Source organism: Penicillium canariense (genome assembly GCF_028826845.1).
Source record: "Penicillium canariense strain IBT 26290 chromosome Unknown utg000006l_segment0_segment0, whole genome shotgun sequence".
Lineage (NCBI taxonomy): Eukaryota > Fungi > Ascomycota > Eurotiomycetes > Eurotiales > Aspergillaceae > Penicillium > Penicillium canariense.
Genome location: NW_026622733.1, coordinates 984,951 through 997,008, shown reverse-complemented (window position 1 = coordinate 997,008; position 12,058 = coordinate 984,951). Strand labels below are relative to the sequence as shown.

The following is a 12,058-nucleotide window of genomic DNA, read 5'->3' as shown; positions in this document are numbered from 1 at the left end:
CCCTGCCTTTTCTTCTTGACGTCTCGCTCTGAAACATCGCATCACACATACCCCATCCACCATGTCGACTGCAGGCGGCATACCGACTTACACCTCCGCGCCTCTCCATTCCAACAATCCAGAAGAAGAAACACAGGCAGCCAAGGTGCAACCGCAACCCGCCACCGCAATCGAGGCTGAAACGACCACTGCCACGCAACCCCCAACCACATCTGCCACCGCTACTGCCCCCTCTTACGCTCCTATCTATGCGACCGCGCAGCCTGAAATCCCAATAGCCCAGCCCGGCGCCGCCCCGAGCTTGCCCGCCGCCACAGCAGCCGCATCGCACCTTCCAGGCACTCTCATGGCGACGCCGACTTCTACTCTCCCAACCACCACATCTACACAGTCCCCGCCACCTCCCCAGCCGGGCGCTGTGCCGGGACCCCCGGTTCCAAGCGCGCAGCCCTCTATCCCGCCTCCGCCCAAGGCTGGGCAAGCTGTTTCTCCCTCCGTGCCGTCCACCGCGCCGCAGCCGTCCGGCCCGTTCTCCCAGTCCTACGCCTACCATCGCTCCCCACATACCCATTCCGATATCCCCAATTCGACCTCGTCCCCCTACGCCTCTGTCTACCAGTCCCCCTCTGGCGGAGGGCCTTCTCGACCCGGGGGCCTGCCTTTGCATTACAACAGTGGTGCGGGCGGGGGTGCCAACAGCATCTTCCCTGACGATGACGAGCCTTCGATCTTCAATACCGCCAAGGGATGGATGCAGACTGCCGGTACCAAACTGGCGGAGGTCGAGGCGGAAGTGTGGAAGCGTATTAATAGCGCGCATGATGAGAAATGAGTGCTAGAAAACCCGGGATAGGATCTGGTCATCATGCCTGACATTGCCAAGATTGTGATTTTATGGGTGCTTTGTGCTTTGTGCTTTGTGCTTTATGCTTTGTGCTCTACTTTCTAGGCATGCTTCTTGGCTGTGATTTGCCTCTCATCTTCTCCGGTCGGTTTGTTGGGTCTGATGCGGTTCTCTTGGATATCGGGATACAGGGCTGGATATGGCTGGAATGGATTTATGATATATTCAACCGGCGTCCTGGCATTACTCAAAATCAATTTGAATTCTTTTGTGGACTCTCTATATTCATCCAATCGTGGCAGCATTCTATATACCTTGGACGGTACACGGTCATGGTCACGGTCACGGTCACTGTCATGAGTCCTCTATCACTATGATCATAATATCTGAGCTCTTCCGAGCCCAGTACACACTCCGTGACCCCACTCTAGTGGGACGAGGTAGGGAAAGGCCATTTCCATTTCTCTCATGACGCCGGCCAAAGAACTATGATGTGTGAGCCACATATCCGAAGAGCCTCATGTTTACTCTCGGAGCTTCCTCCATTGCCTACCCAACGAAAGGTATCAACAAAAGGTATACTACATGGTCCCTGTGGTTCAACTGGCCAGGATGTCAAGAGAAGAAGGATTTCATGGATTGAGAGAAGGTTGATCATTGTCGGAGTGAAGGACTGCACAGAACGTTCCATCGTGCCGCAGCCCACCAACCCAAATGATCGTGACTTACGCTCCCTACTGTACTGAACACTTCCCGACGAGACAAGAGGAAGCTGCCAAACACAAACGCGGTGGATTCTGGATTCACCAACTACCTAACATACAGCCCATGCAAGATACCCATGCAAGATGCATTCTGGCCTATATCTATATGTATATATAGATATGAATATAGATATGCTTGACCCCCGAAAACACAAGCCCCGACCCGGCGAGGCGTTAACCCGTGGCCTTTCAAGCCAGCGGATCCACCCTCGAGCGGAACGGATATTCCCTTCAGCCCATTACAACCAGAACCCCACCCAGCCCACATCCCGCAACCGCCAGACCCACACGACAACACTCCTCCAGACCCGAGGGACCATGCACCCCCAACTTCCCCCCAACGCGCCAAGAACCAAGCCAGCCCGATCCACAAACCCAACATACCCAGTGGAATCAGTAAAGATGACCGGGGCCATTGGGTTCGGAGACGACACAATCACCGGAGATGCAAGCCACGGGATATAGCGAGGGAGCCAGTGCAGTGCAGTGAAGACGACCGGCGCTCTCGGAAATCCGGTGGAAGCATAAATCCGGTAATCGGGGCGCAAGAGTGGAGAGAAACCCTCGATGAAATAGAAACAGACACAGGAACTCACTCCAGTCCAAGAACCAAGAAAATCGATGGATATTAGAAAAAAGAGTACACCAGAAGAGCGAGTCCCAAGAGTTATAGTGGAAGTCCCCGGACTCGGTGCGAAGGGGAAGGAAGAAGAACCAGAAAATAGCCATATTCCCTGCAAAACAGAAATCCCAAAGATAATCTGGCTAGCCCAGAGAAAGAGTGAAGATTCAGGCTTGACCCGTCGGGGCGATGGGGAAAGTAGCCAATCTGCCGCCGTGGGAAGTTGCCAGTGGCAAGCCGTCTCGTAACCAAAACCCAAAGAAACCAAGGAAGCAGAACGCCAGTCCGGGAATCGATCCCAGAACGGAGCGATTGCCAACGCCAAACAAAATATATAAAAGATCTCCCTATCGCTCCAGGAGTCCTGTTGCAAAAGCATGCCCAGGGAGCGGGCAGCTTGCTCTTTTCGTGACAGTGGCCCAAAAACAGCGGGGGCGTCAAGAGCGGTCCGGACCAGCCTTGACGACCTCATTATGGATGTAAATAAAAGTGTATCCCGAACGACGAAACCACGCAAATGATGTGGTCCAAAAAAAAAAAAAGAGAATACCCCGAGACGCCGGTCATGATGAATGTGAGAGAAAGCGCGAGCCAGCGTCTTTACATAGAGCCCAGACGAAGAAGAGCCTCTACTGCCGCGCGTTCCTGGGTATCGAAGTTGCGGGGCGCCAACTTGGCCGCAGTGGGTCCGTTGCCGAACGCCCCAGCAGGAAGAGGCTGGGCGCGAGCCGCAACGTTGCTGCTGCGCATGAAGCTGCCGCCGCCGATCGAGCGCGCGCGCAGGGCATCGGCCCCGATGCGCGCCCAATCCTCCTCATCGGTGACGTCGCCCTCGTTCCACTCGTCGTCCGGCAGGTCATCCGGCGCCTCAGAGGAAGAGCAGTACTCGCGGCCGTCGTCGCCGTCCAGCGACATCTTGTCGGCCTCGTGCTCGAGCATGTCCAGGTCCTCATGCGCGCCGTAGTCGTCCGTGTACGAGAACGCGGTCGAGTTCGCCATGCTCACGCCGTACTCGTTCCGCACCGCGGACCAGGTCGAGCCGCGCCGGCCCTCGATCTGCAGCCCGCGGTGTTGGAAGGAGCCGGCCAGGCTGGATGGAGGCGAGGACACGAACGAGCGTTCATGATCGCGCGGGGAGTCCCCGCGACGGCGCGCATCCCAGCGGCCCCAGCCGATCTTCTCGAAGATCACGTCGCCCTCCACGCCACCAGCGTCGTCGTTGCCGCGACCCTCGAGGGCAGCTACGACGAGCCGACGCGCCTTCGCGGGAGGGATGCGCGAGAACCCGGGCACCGAGGTGGTCAGGAAGCCCATGACATGGCGGATCGCGAGAGGGCCCTGGTGCAGCAGGATCTCAGGCAGGTGGTAGCGGGCCAGCATGGCTGGGGTGATGGTGCCGACGCTGTCGAGGTCCTCGTGCGCGGCCGACTCCGGGTGATGCTGGCTGTTGGCATGGTCGACGGCATCCTGCAGGTCGATGTCGGAGTCCAGCTGGGGCACGGTGGACAGCGGCGATCCCGGTGACAGGACGGGGCGATGCTTAAAGGCTTGTGGGGGGAGAGTGGGCGAAATGGAGTTGGGTGGCGTGGGGAGCATGGTCGGCTGGCCGGGTCGCGATGCAGCCTTGCCTGGTGCGCCGGCACGCGGCTGGGGGATATCGACAGAGGCGGTTTTGGTCTTGCCAGCAAGAGCCATCGCGATGCTGGAGTTGGTCTGAGAGGCAGCCATATTGGGTGGTTGGAGTTTGGAGAATCTGTCTGACGAGCAGCGCGTAAAGCATGAGTCAGACGGGGCGTTCCATACAAATGCGACCAGGCCGCGCCACGCGATTGGGGCAAGGGGGGTGACGGGTGGCGACTGGTGATGGCCATCGAAGACAAAAGAAAGGATACGCACCTCTTGTGGAAGAAGAAAGAGACGGGGGGGGATTTCAGAGGCGGGGTGTGTGTATGTTGGAAGAGAGCAGACACGTAGATACGCGGTGCTCGTACTTCGACGGTGCGGGTTCAGGTGCGCGATAAGGGGCACAGATCAACCACGCGGGCCGAGAAGAGTCCAGTGAAGACAGTTTTGGGGGAGGGGGCTCAGCGAGAATGGTCTGGGAGGTATATGTGAAAGGGAAAGAAGAGGAAGACTAGAGGGACTTGTGTGTGTGACGAGGGGGAGTATAAGGGCAGGTACTCCGCTACCATGACTGCTATCGGCGACTGGGCCCCTCGATGACTGTACTCCGTTCCCCTCCTCCCTCCCCCTCTCGCCTTGGACACGCAAAGTCTGGGACTCCGCAGACGCCGTCCAGGGCCAGCGCGTGGGCGGGTTGATTGGCGCCTCGTGGAGCCAGCAGCGCCGGGAGGTTCCGGGGTTAAGCTGGGCCGGGAGGAAAGTGTGGGATTGTGCACGCCTGCGATAGGCTGAGCACCGCCCACGGTCCATGCATCCTACTCCGTCATGTATCTACGTAGGCACTCCGTCGACTCTTATGCGTGCAGCACGCGGGTTACGATGAGGCCAGGCCATTTGGACCTTGGCCTTGACCGGATCCTCTGGGGGCAAATTCTAGCAAACCCTAGACAAGCCCTCGACAAACCCTAGTATACTAGTATACCGTCGTCTACTACATTACAGTAGCCGGACGGGTTCGTACCATCCACCATCCCTGAACCGATCCCCCGAGGGATTCTACTTCCCTCCACTCCCACTGGTGCCCCGCGGTAAGTCCGCTTCAGGTCCTATTAGTCCGACTAGTCCGACTAGCCGGGACCTACATCTACCTACATCAGAGAACATGCGACACAGGATAATGTCGGAGGACAGAGCACCGCCCTTGCCCGTAGTGCAAGTCCGGCTCCGTACCGCTGCAGATGTCCGAGATCGCAGTGGGAACTCGCTCTGGCTTATCGGGCGCTCAGAATAGCCCCGTGCTCGTGCACGCGCGCACTGTGCACTATGATCGGCCGACAGGGCGTAACCCTACCCGGAATTGTCGTGGGAATGGAGATCGGCTGGTTTGGGTCGAGTTGAGTTTCGACACGGATTAGCCCAGCTGCACGTGCTGCCCTCCTGACCAGCCCTTTGTGTACAACCTCAACTCTCGTCCTCGCTACACCCTCGCTAACTTGTGCATCCTCTTGTCCGCACACACCTGCTCTTCGCCACATCAATTTCGCCCCGCCCTCCCCCCCCCCCCACCCAATCGACCCCGTCGGGGTTTCCGCCCGTGGGAATCTGGGAAGCTGGACTCTCGGTCTGTGCACTGACGTCACAAAAGTACCGAAGACCTTGGCGTGTCCCTCTGTTCGCGTCCCAGAGAGGCGATGCATTCCAGCGCTGCCCGCGCTGCGCACCACTCCGCCCACCCGAACACGCCTGCCCGCTAACCGCCTCGACGTCCCACTCAACCCGACCGAGGCAGGCGAATTTGTCTCGCGCCAGCCTCGCTGCGAAATCCTTGTTCACTGGTAGGTGCCTGACCCGCCGGGCGACTGCTGTCTACTGCAGGACCTGCGGGCCAGTTCTCATCTCGTGGGAGAAGGCTACTCCTAAGCCTACCCTGCTGCGTTTTCGGCCTCCTACTGTAGGTACCGCGAATGAGGACTCTTTCCTCCCGCTCATGAGTACCCGCATTGTCCTGGCCCCGTGGGACCGCGTCTTCCAAGACGGCCCTGTGCGACGGGGCCCTTCTGGGTACTTGTTGAGCTGTACTCGTACACAGAAACCTTAGACCGAATCGCTCCCCAACACCCCAATCCCCTTCGGAACACTCCTAGTCATGGATGGCCGTGGGGAAACGTGGATCGCATGTCACGTTGGGGTCCATTGAGTCGCGATCATGACACGGTTTTGGTATCTTGACCCCGACCGTGTGGGGGCGTTATCTTAGCTAGCGTAGGGTTTGGCTAAACGATAGACCTGCGTAGAAATCCCACAAGTGTGGGAAGCGACAAATGAGAATTTGAACCCAAAGTATGGAGTACAGAAACTCGAGTAGCCGTGCGCTCTTTTGTCCAGAGTGTGATATCCCCGTCGTTTGGCGGCGTGGAGGGTGTTCAGCATGGCGGGATCCACCGCCGCATTTGGGCGTGGAAAAGTGTATAGGGACGTAACTGAAAGTCACCGATTGAATCGATTGTCTTATCTTTTTTGGGGGACCCGCCGAGTCACTAAGAAGAAGTCAACTGCTCACGGCGGCATTGGCGAATTGACCTCTGCGATGCAAGACTGCTATACTGCTGTCCCGCTATACGCCGGCATCGGCACGGGTGATCTTTGCATCCAACTTATTCAGGGCCGCCTGCCTTCCAACTTGCTTCAACCACACCCGCAAGGCAAACCCTCGCTCACTGAGATCCCGAGGATTGCCCGAGAGCAGAAAGACATACCCCTCCTCCCGGGAGTCTCGCCATTCAAGTACCGGGTCTCACACGAAACAGTCTGATCGTTGCTCACACGAAACAGTCTGATCGTTGCGACTGTGGTATGTCGCCAGGGTCTCCGCATCATCCACAGACGGCACAGTATAGACCACCCCCCCCCCGACAGCACCGCATGAGATCCCATCCATCAGGGGAATCCTGACCCCACAGCTTGCACCCAAAGCTGTTAAGATACGCCTGCAGCGCGGGTTCTGCCCCAGGATCTCGACTAGCATACATGAACTCATGAATCGTGTGGCCTAGAGAGACCTCCAGTCCGGGATCTATCAAGATGAGGACAAGCGTGATGTTATGATTTTACAATTTTATGATCGTTGGTTAAAGTTTCCTCTCGATTCGTGTCCATGTTCAGTGTGATGTCTTTCGTAATCACGAAGTATCCATATCATCCAACATAGGCAAAATGCAAACCAGTCTAGCATGTAGAGTCTTCTCCCATGTCGCCGGATGAATGATGGCATCATTGGCTGCGTCTTTGGTAAAGGGCTACTTTTCTGCGAGGTCAAGTAGATGGCTAAGAGGGACATGGGGATGTACTTTGCCAAGGACTTTTTGTTTGTATGTTCAAGTTTGGATACATAATAGCAATAATATCTCTTAAGGATTTCTTTTTGAAGAAAATGTACCGCAATGTTGTTACATGTCATTCTCAACACCATCTTGTTTTTGGCAATGGCAACGCGTGCAGTGGTGAGCCCGGGGATCTTGAATAGTGACATCTCGATTCTGATTTCATAATGACTGGTTGAGTGGGACCTTCAGTCTTCTTTCAGGTTGGAATAGACATCTGCTCAACATGTACCCCGCCATATAGAAAGTTCCAGTCCCCATGCTGGCTCGGGTGTGCTCCTTCTGGACGCAATACCTTTGCAAAAAGGCTTGAATAGCTGCAAGAGCCGTGGAGAGACTCTATGGGACATCGACTCTATGGGACGTCGACTCTGGATTCTCAAATACCCAAAACACTTTGAATTTCCATTTCCTTGTCCTGCAGAAGAGATATACCTGCAACCAGATGGGCTGGGCTGCTCCTGTTCACGGCATACACGTTCGTTATACATGTGAAGGTCCATATCAAGAAACCTTCTGCCGATGAGCGCTTGCCAGTGCTATGCACCACCCAGAATGACAGCAGGAATACCAATTTCATTTGGCAGGTCACAGTCAATTCGAGCAACCAGTACCTCACTTGGTAGAGTTTACTAAGGCATGGCGGGGTAAGCACGAACCTAGATCTAGCTTCCTGATTGATTTCTCTTTTGCTTCTGTGGTCTTCGATATGCCGAGTCAGCCGAGCGATAGACCTATTCACAGGCACACGAGGGAACGGGCGACAACGCATCTGGTCTCGACTACGGCTCCGAATGTATACAGGGTTCAAGTGTCACTGAAGATTAATTCTTCCTTAGCGTGTGGACGCCCTATCTCCCGAAATCAACATCCACATGCGGAGGGTAAATTGAAGCCAGTAATATTCTGGATTCCACGGCGGTGCCTTCCCTGGAGGTACCGGCAGTGATCCCACTTTTGATGGCGGCAATCTTGCTTTTAGAGGCGATGTAGCTATGGTCACCATCAATGACCGTCTGGGTACATTGGGCTTTTTAGCTCTGCAAGATGGCAGAACAAATGGGAACTACGGACTGGCATATTATTCGAGGCCGCAGGCGGACTCGCCCCGGGGATTGGTGAGATTCTCTGCTTGTCGGTCCCAGCGCCTTATTGCAGGCGGCAATTGAGCGGGAGAAGGTGGCATACGCGTGGAAGTGCTTGCATCCAACTGTCCTGGGGATAATTTTACCTTGGATTTTAGGCCGCTTAGACCTTCTCGTATGCCTTCCGCATATCGTGAGTTGTCTCAAAACTTTGGATTTGTGGGCATTTCTGAATTTATGACAGAACATGCACAACTTGACGGAAAGACATCCTCCTAACTCCCCACTTTGGACGATGCCGACGACAACCCCGAGAATTACAGTTCCAGACATGGCAATTGAAGACATACAGTTTATATGCTAGAGTGTTAAGTTTGTTGGGTATGCATCCTGCCACCGGTGGGGAATTAGTGGTGAGATCGATGGTTTGTTTAGAGGCCCAGCCTTATCCTGTTTAGACCCCACATATTGTCCCAAGACCTGTGAGGTATACCGCTATTGTGACCATCTCACTGAGCAAGATGGTCTCCGGACCTTTTTGGTCTATGAGAATCATCACGTTGAAAAGAGCGGCTTCCGATTCCTCTCAGTTGCCGTAACAATCACGTGAGACGTAAAAATCTGATCAAAGATTCTGCGTGTGAGTGGAAGCCTTCCAAATGAGATCAACCATTTTGGAAGCAACGAGACCCTGGAAAATACAGATTCAGCGGCGACTTTCTCTCTTTCAACTATAAAATACACACCGATATGCCGACCCACCGCAGCCCGGGACTTTTCCACGTGACTATCACATCCGATCTAATCGCATCCGAACGGCTTGTCCCGAGCCGGGCCTGTTACATTTTCGGAACTGCATCGCCGGGTCGTAGGTTGCCTTGAGCCACTTGTCAGGGTAGTCGCAGTAGTCTGTAGTGCATATCCGCCTGGAAGCTTCTATCACGAGCCGACGGCCGATGCGCGGCGGTAGCCACCCGACGCAAATCCCAGCCTGCTCGACCCGACGTCGTTACCATCATATATAGACCCTCCTTCTTTCCTTCCTGTCGCGCGACACGAATCTAGACGAATATCAGTGACACAAAAAAAGCAACATGACAAGCAACGGTCACGCCAACGGCGCTCCGTACTCGCCCGTGCTAGAGACGAGCAGGATTTTCTCCAAGCTTTGCGAACAGTCGGAGCGCCTCAATCTGCCACCGCAGGTGCAGGCCAACAAAGACCAGGTTTCATTTTCATCCAGTCATAATGAAATCTATTTTCCGATCCCCTTCAAAGAGAGCGAGACGCTGGCGGCATTGAAGGGTATTGAGGGCTCCGTGGCCGCCGCGCTTGCAGATCTGCGGTTCGGACAGCCTGCGCAGCCGCGCAGTGTTCAAGTTAGTCTGGAAGGCGCAACGGCATTCGGATGTCAGGCATACATGGCGAAAATCGACGGATTGTCCAAGCTAGATCCGAATGTCAAGTCTAAGCTGAAGAGTACGTCCAATTGATCAAAACCGGCCTGTTGAAAAAAGGCTGATAGTGCCCGTACTAACCTTCCTCCTAGATACCGATCTTCTGGCTGCTCAGTCGAACGGTTACCGTCGCATGTCCGCTAATCTGTATAAAACCAAGACTCCGGGCGAGTTCTACCATATCCACGGCTCTCTGGAGGCCACTACAACACTCAACATGATCGGTCTCGAGGGCCAGCGCCCAGATTTGACGGATTATGAAGAGATCATCAAGGTCATTGAAGCGAAGGTGCAGAAGTACACTGTTCCTGAGCTCGAGGTGATGAACAAGGAGAGGCGGCAGGCTGGTGTTCCAGCGCTCAAATATGAGGATTTTATCAAAACTCCCCACGTAGGTTTTAGAACCATCCCTGCAAAAAAAACGGCAGAAAGCTAACATGGGCTATAGGGGAAACTGAATGTCCACGAGCCGGCTTGGAAGGTGGACAAGCTGCCAGGGGATCTCCCTCCAACTCCACTCCCTGCCAGCAAGGCTGGCAGCAAGAGGATTCTAGAGGGCGTGAAAGTACTCGAACTGTGTCGTATCATTGCAGGCCCGACGGTGACCCGCATTCTGGCCGAGTATGGCGCCGACGTGCTGAAGATCACCAGCCCCAACCTGTCCGACGTTCCCTTTTTCCAGGTCGATGGCAACATGGGTAAGCACGCCGCCGACCTCGATCTCAAGACTGAGGCTGGACGCCAGGAGTTTGAGAAGCTCGTGGTTGACGCTGATATCATCGTGGACGGATATCGCCCCGGAGCTCTGGAGAAGCTCGGCTACGGCCCACAGGCTATGGCTGCGCTGGCCGAGAAGCGCGGCAAGGGTATTGTCTACGTGAACGAGAACTGCTTCGGCTACGAAGGCGAGTGGGCCGGACGAGCTGGGTGGCAACAGATTGCCGACTGCGTGAGTTGATACTTCAGGTCTTCCCAAAGGACACTGCTCCTAACAGCTAATAGGTCACCGGCGTCGCCTGGGCTCAGGGTCAATTCATGGGCCTCGACACCCCCATCGTTCCCCCCTTCCCCATATCTGACTATGGCACAGGCTGTATGGGCGCCATCGCCGCCCTCTCCGGCCTCTATCACCGCACCAAAACTGGCGGCTCCTACCACGGCAAGGCCTCTTTGATGCATTACGACCTCCTTCTCTTCGCCGTTGGCCAGTATCCTGCCGAGGTGCAGGAGAAGCTGCGCGCCGCCCAGCCTGCCGACTTCTTCAAGCTGCGCCACTGTGATAGCGTAGACCGCATCTCGTCGACTGTGCTCAAGGGTATGCAGACTCGCTTCCCACACTTGTATACGCCCGCTGGTGCTAGTTCGGAGGAGGACCGCCAGGCGTTGACGGAAAGTTGGTTCTCCAAGGCGTATAACACTGATATCGAGGTCGTGCGCCCCGTTGCTATTGTCCAGGGTGTAGATAACCGGTTTGTGCGGGCTAGCCGGCCCAATGGGACGGATCGGGCGAGTTGGGAGGATTTTAAGGAAGATGGGGAAGGAGATGTTAAGAAGTGTTAATTCTTCTGGCCATGTCTGGTTCATGCCCTACTTGGCAGCACACGGAAGTGGGATCGATTGCATTATACACATGTGGCATTTTTTGGAATCTTGGGAGCATATATCCAATCGATGAAATACGCTATGAGAACTCAAAATATTAATTTGTCTACGACGCATCCACCGTTAATATCTTGAGTGCGATGATGATGATGATGATATTTCTATTATAGTCTAATGCAGCTTCCCATCGTTTCGGGCGCTATGTAGACTTCTGAGACGACTAGATACAGGCGGTACATCCTCGCTTAGGAGACCGTAGAAGTTCGCGGTTGTATTATGCCCCACCTGCCGCGTAGACTTTGCATCGCCATGCATAGGCAGGTGACCCCTGAAGGGTCAGTAATATCTTGAGTGCCGAGGCTCTTTCGGCCACATCTATGGTCTCCGTCCTCATGCAGGTAGTAAGTGGGGGTCACGCAGCCGTCGGAAAACGCGGAAGACAGTAACCGTTGCTGAATAAAAGATTTGAATAACGGGATTTAAACCATTAGCTACAGAAATGAACGAGATCCGAACTATAGCAATAGATAGGATATGATTGCATAAATTTACAAGCAAATGAACAGGACAAGGGCTGATATTTCTCGAGCCGCTGGCACCGATAAGATCGGATGCAGCACCGCGTCATCGGACCGACGGCTCCCCTCGATGAATGAGAACAATTGATCGCAGATCAACAGG

General features: G+C 55.0%; 4 protein-coding genes across 4 annotated transcripts; 3 read left to right on the top strand and 1 right to left on the bottom strand.

Annotated features, from left to right (window-relative positions):
* Positions 1–61: 61 nt before the first annotated feature.
* On the top strand, positions 62–832 carry N7482_008340 (uncharacterized protein; the record flags this gene model as incomplete). The annotated part of the gene is made up of 1 exon (XM_056690464.1): positions 62–832. The coding sequence occupies one exon, from the start codon at positions 62–64 to the stop codon at positions 830–832; it is 771 nt and encodes a 256-aa protein (XP_056540229.1).
* A 1,998-nt stretch (positions 833–2,830) lies between these two features.
* On the bottom strand, positions 2,831–3,958 carry N7482_008339 (uncharacterized protein; the record flags this gene model as incomplete). Its single annotated transcript, XM_056690463.1, has 1 exon — positions 2,831–3,958. One exon carries the CDS (start codon positions 3,956–3,958, stop codon positions 2,831–2,833), a length of 1,128 nt encoding a protein of 375 aa, XP_056540228.1.
* A 1,133-nt stretch (positions 3,959–5,091) lies between these two features.
* N7482_008338 (uncharacterized protein) lies at positions 5,092–5,951 on the top strand (the record flags this gene model as incomplete). The annotated part of the gene is made up of 3 exons (XM_056690462.1): positions 5,092–5,215; positions 5,274–5,688; positions 5,729–5,951. The coding sequence occupies 3 exons, from the start codon at positions 5,092–5,094 to the stop codon at positions 5,949–5,951; spliced, it is 762 nt and encodes a 253-aa protein (XP_056540227.1).
* Positions 5,952–9,412: 3,461 nt separating this feature from the next.
* Positions 9,413–11,335, top strand: N7482_008337 (CAIB/BAIF family enzyme; the record flags this gene model as incomplete). The annotated part of the gene is made up of 4 exons (XM_056690461.1): positions 9,413–9,797; positions 9,868–10,166; positions 10,224–10,724; positions 10,778–11,335. 4 exons carry the CDS (start codon positions 9,413–9,415, stop codon positions 11,333–11,335), a joined length of 1,743 nt encoding a protein of 580 aa, XP_056540226.1.
* Between the last annotated feature and the right edge of the window lie 723 nt (positions 11,336–12,058).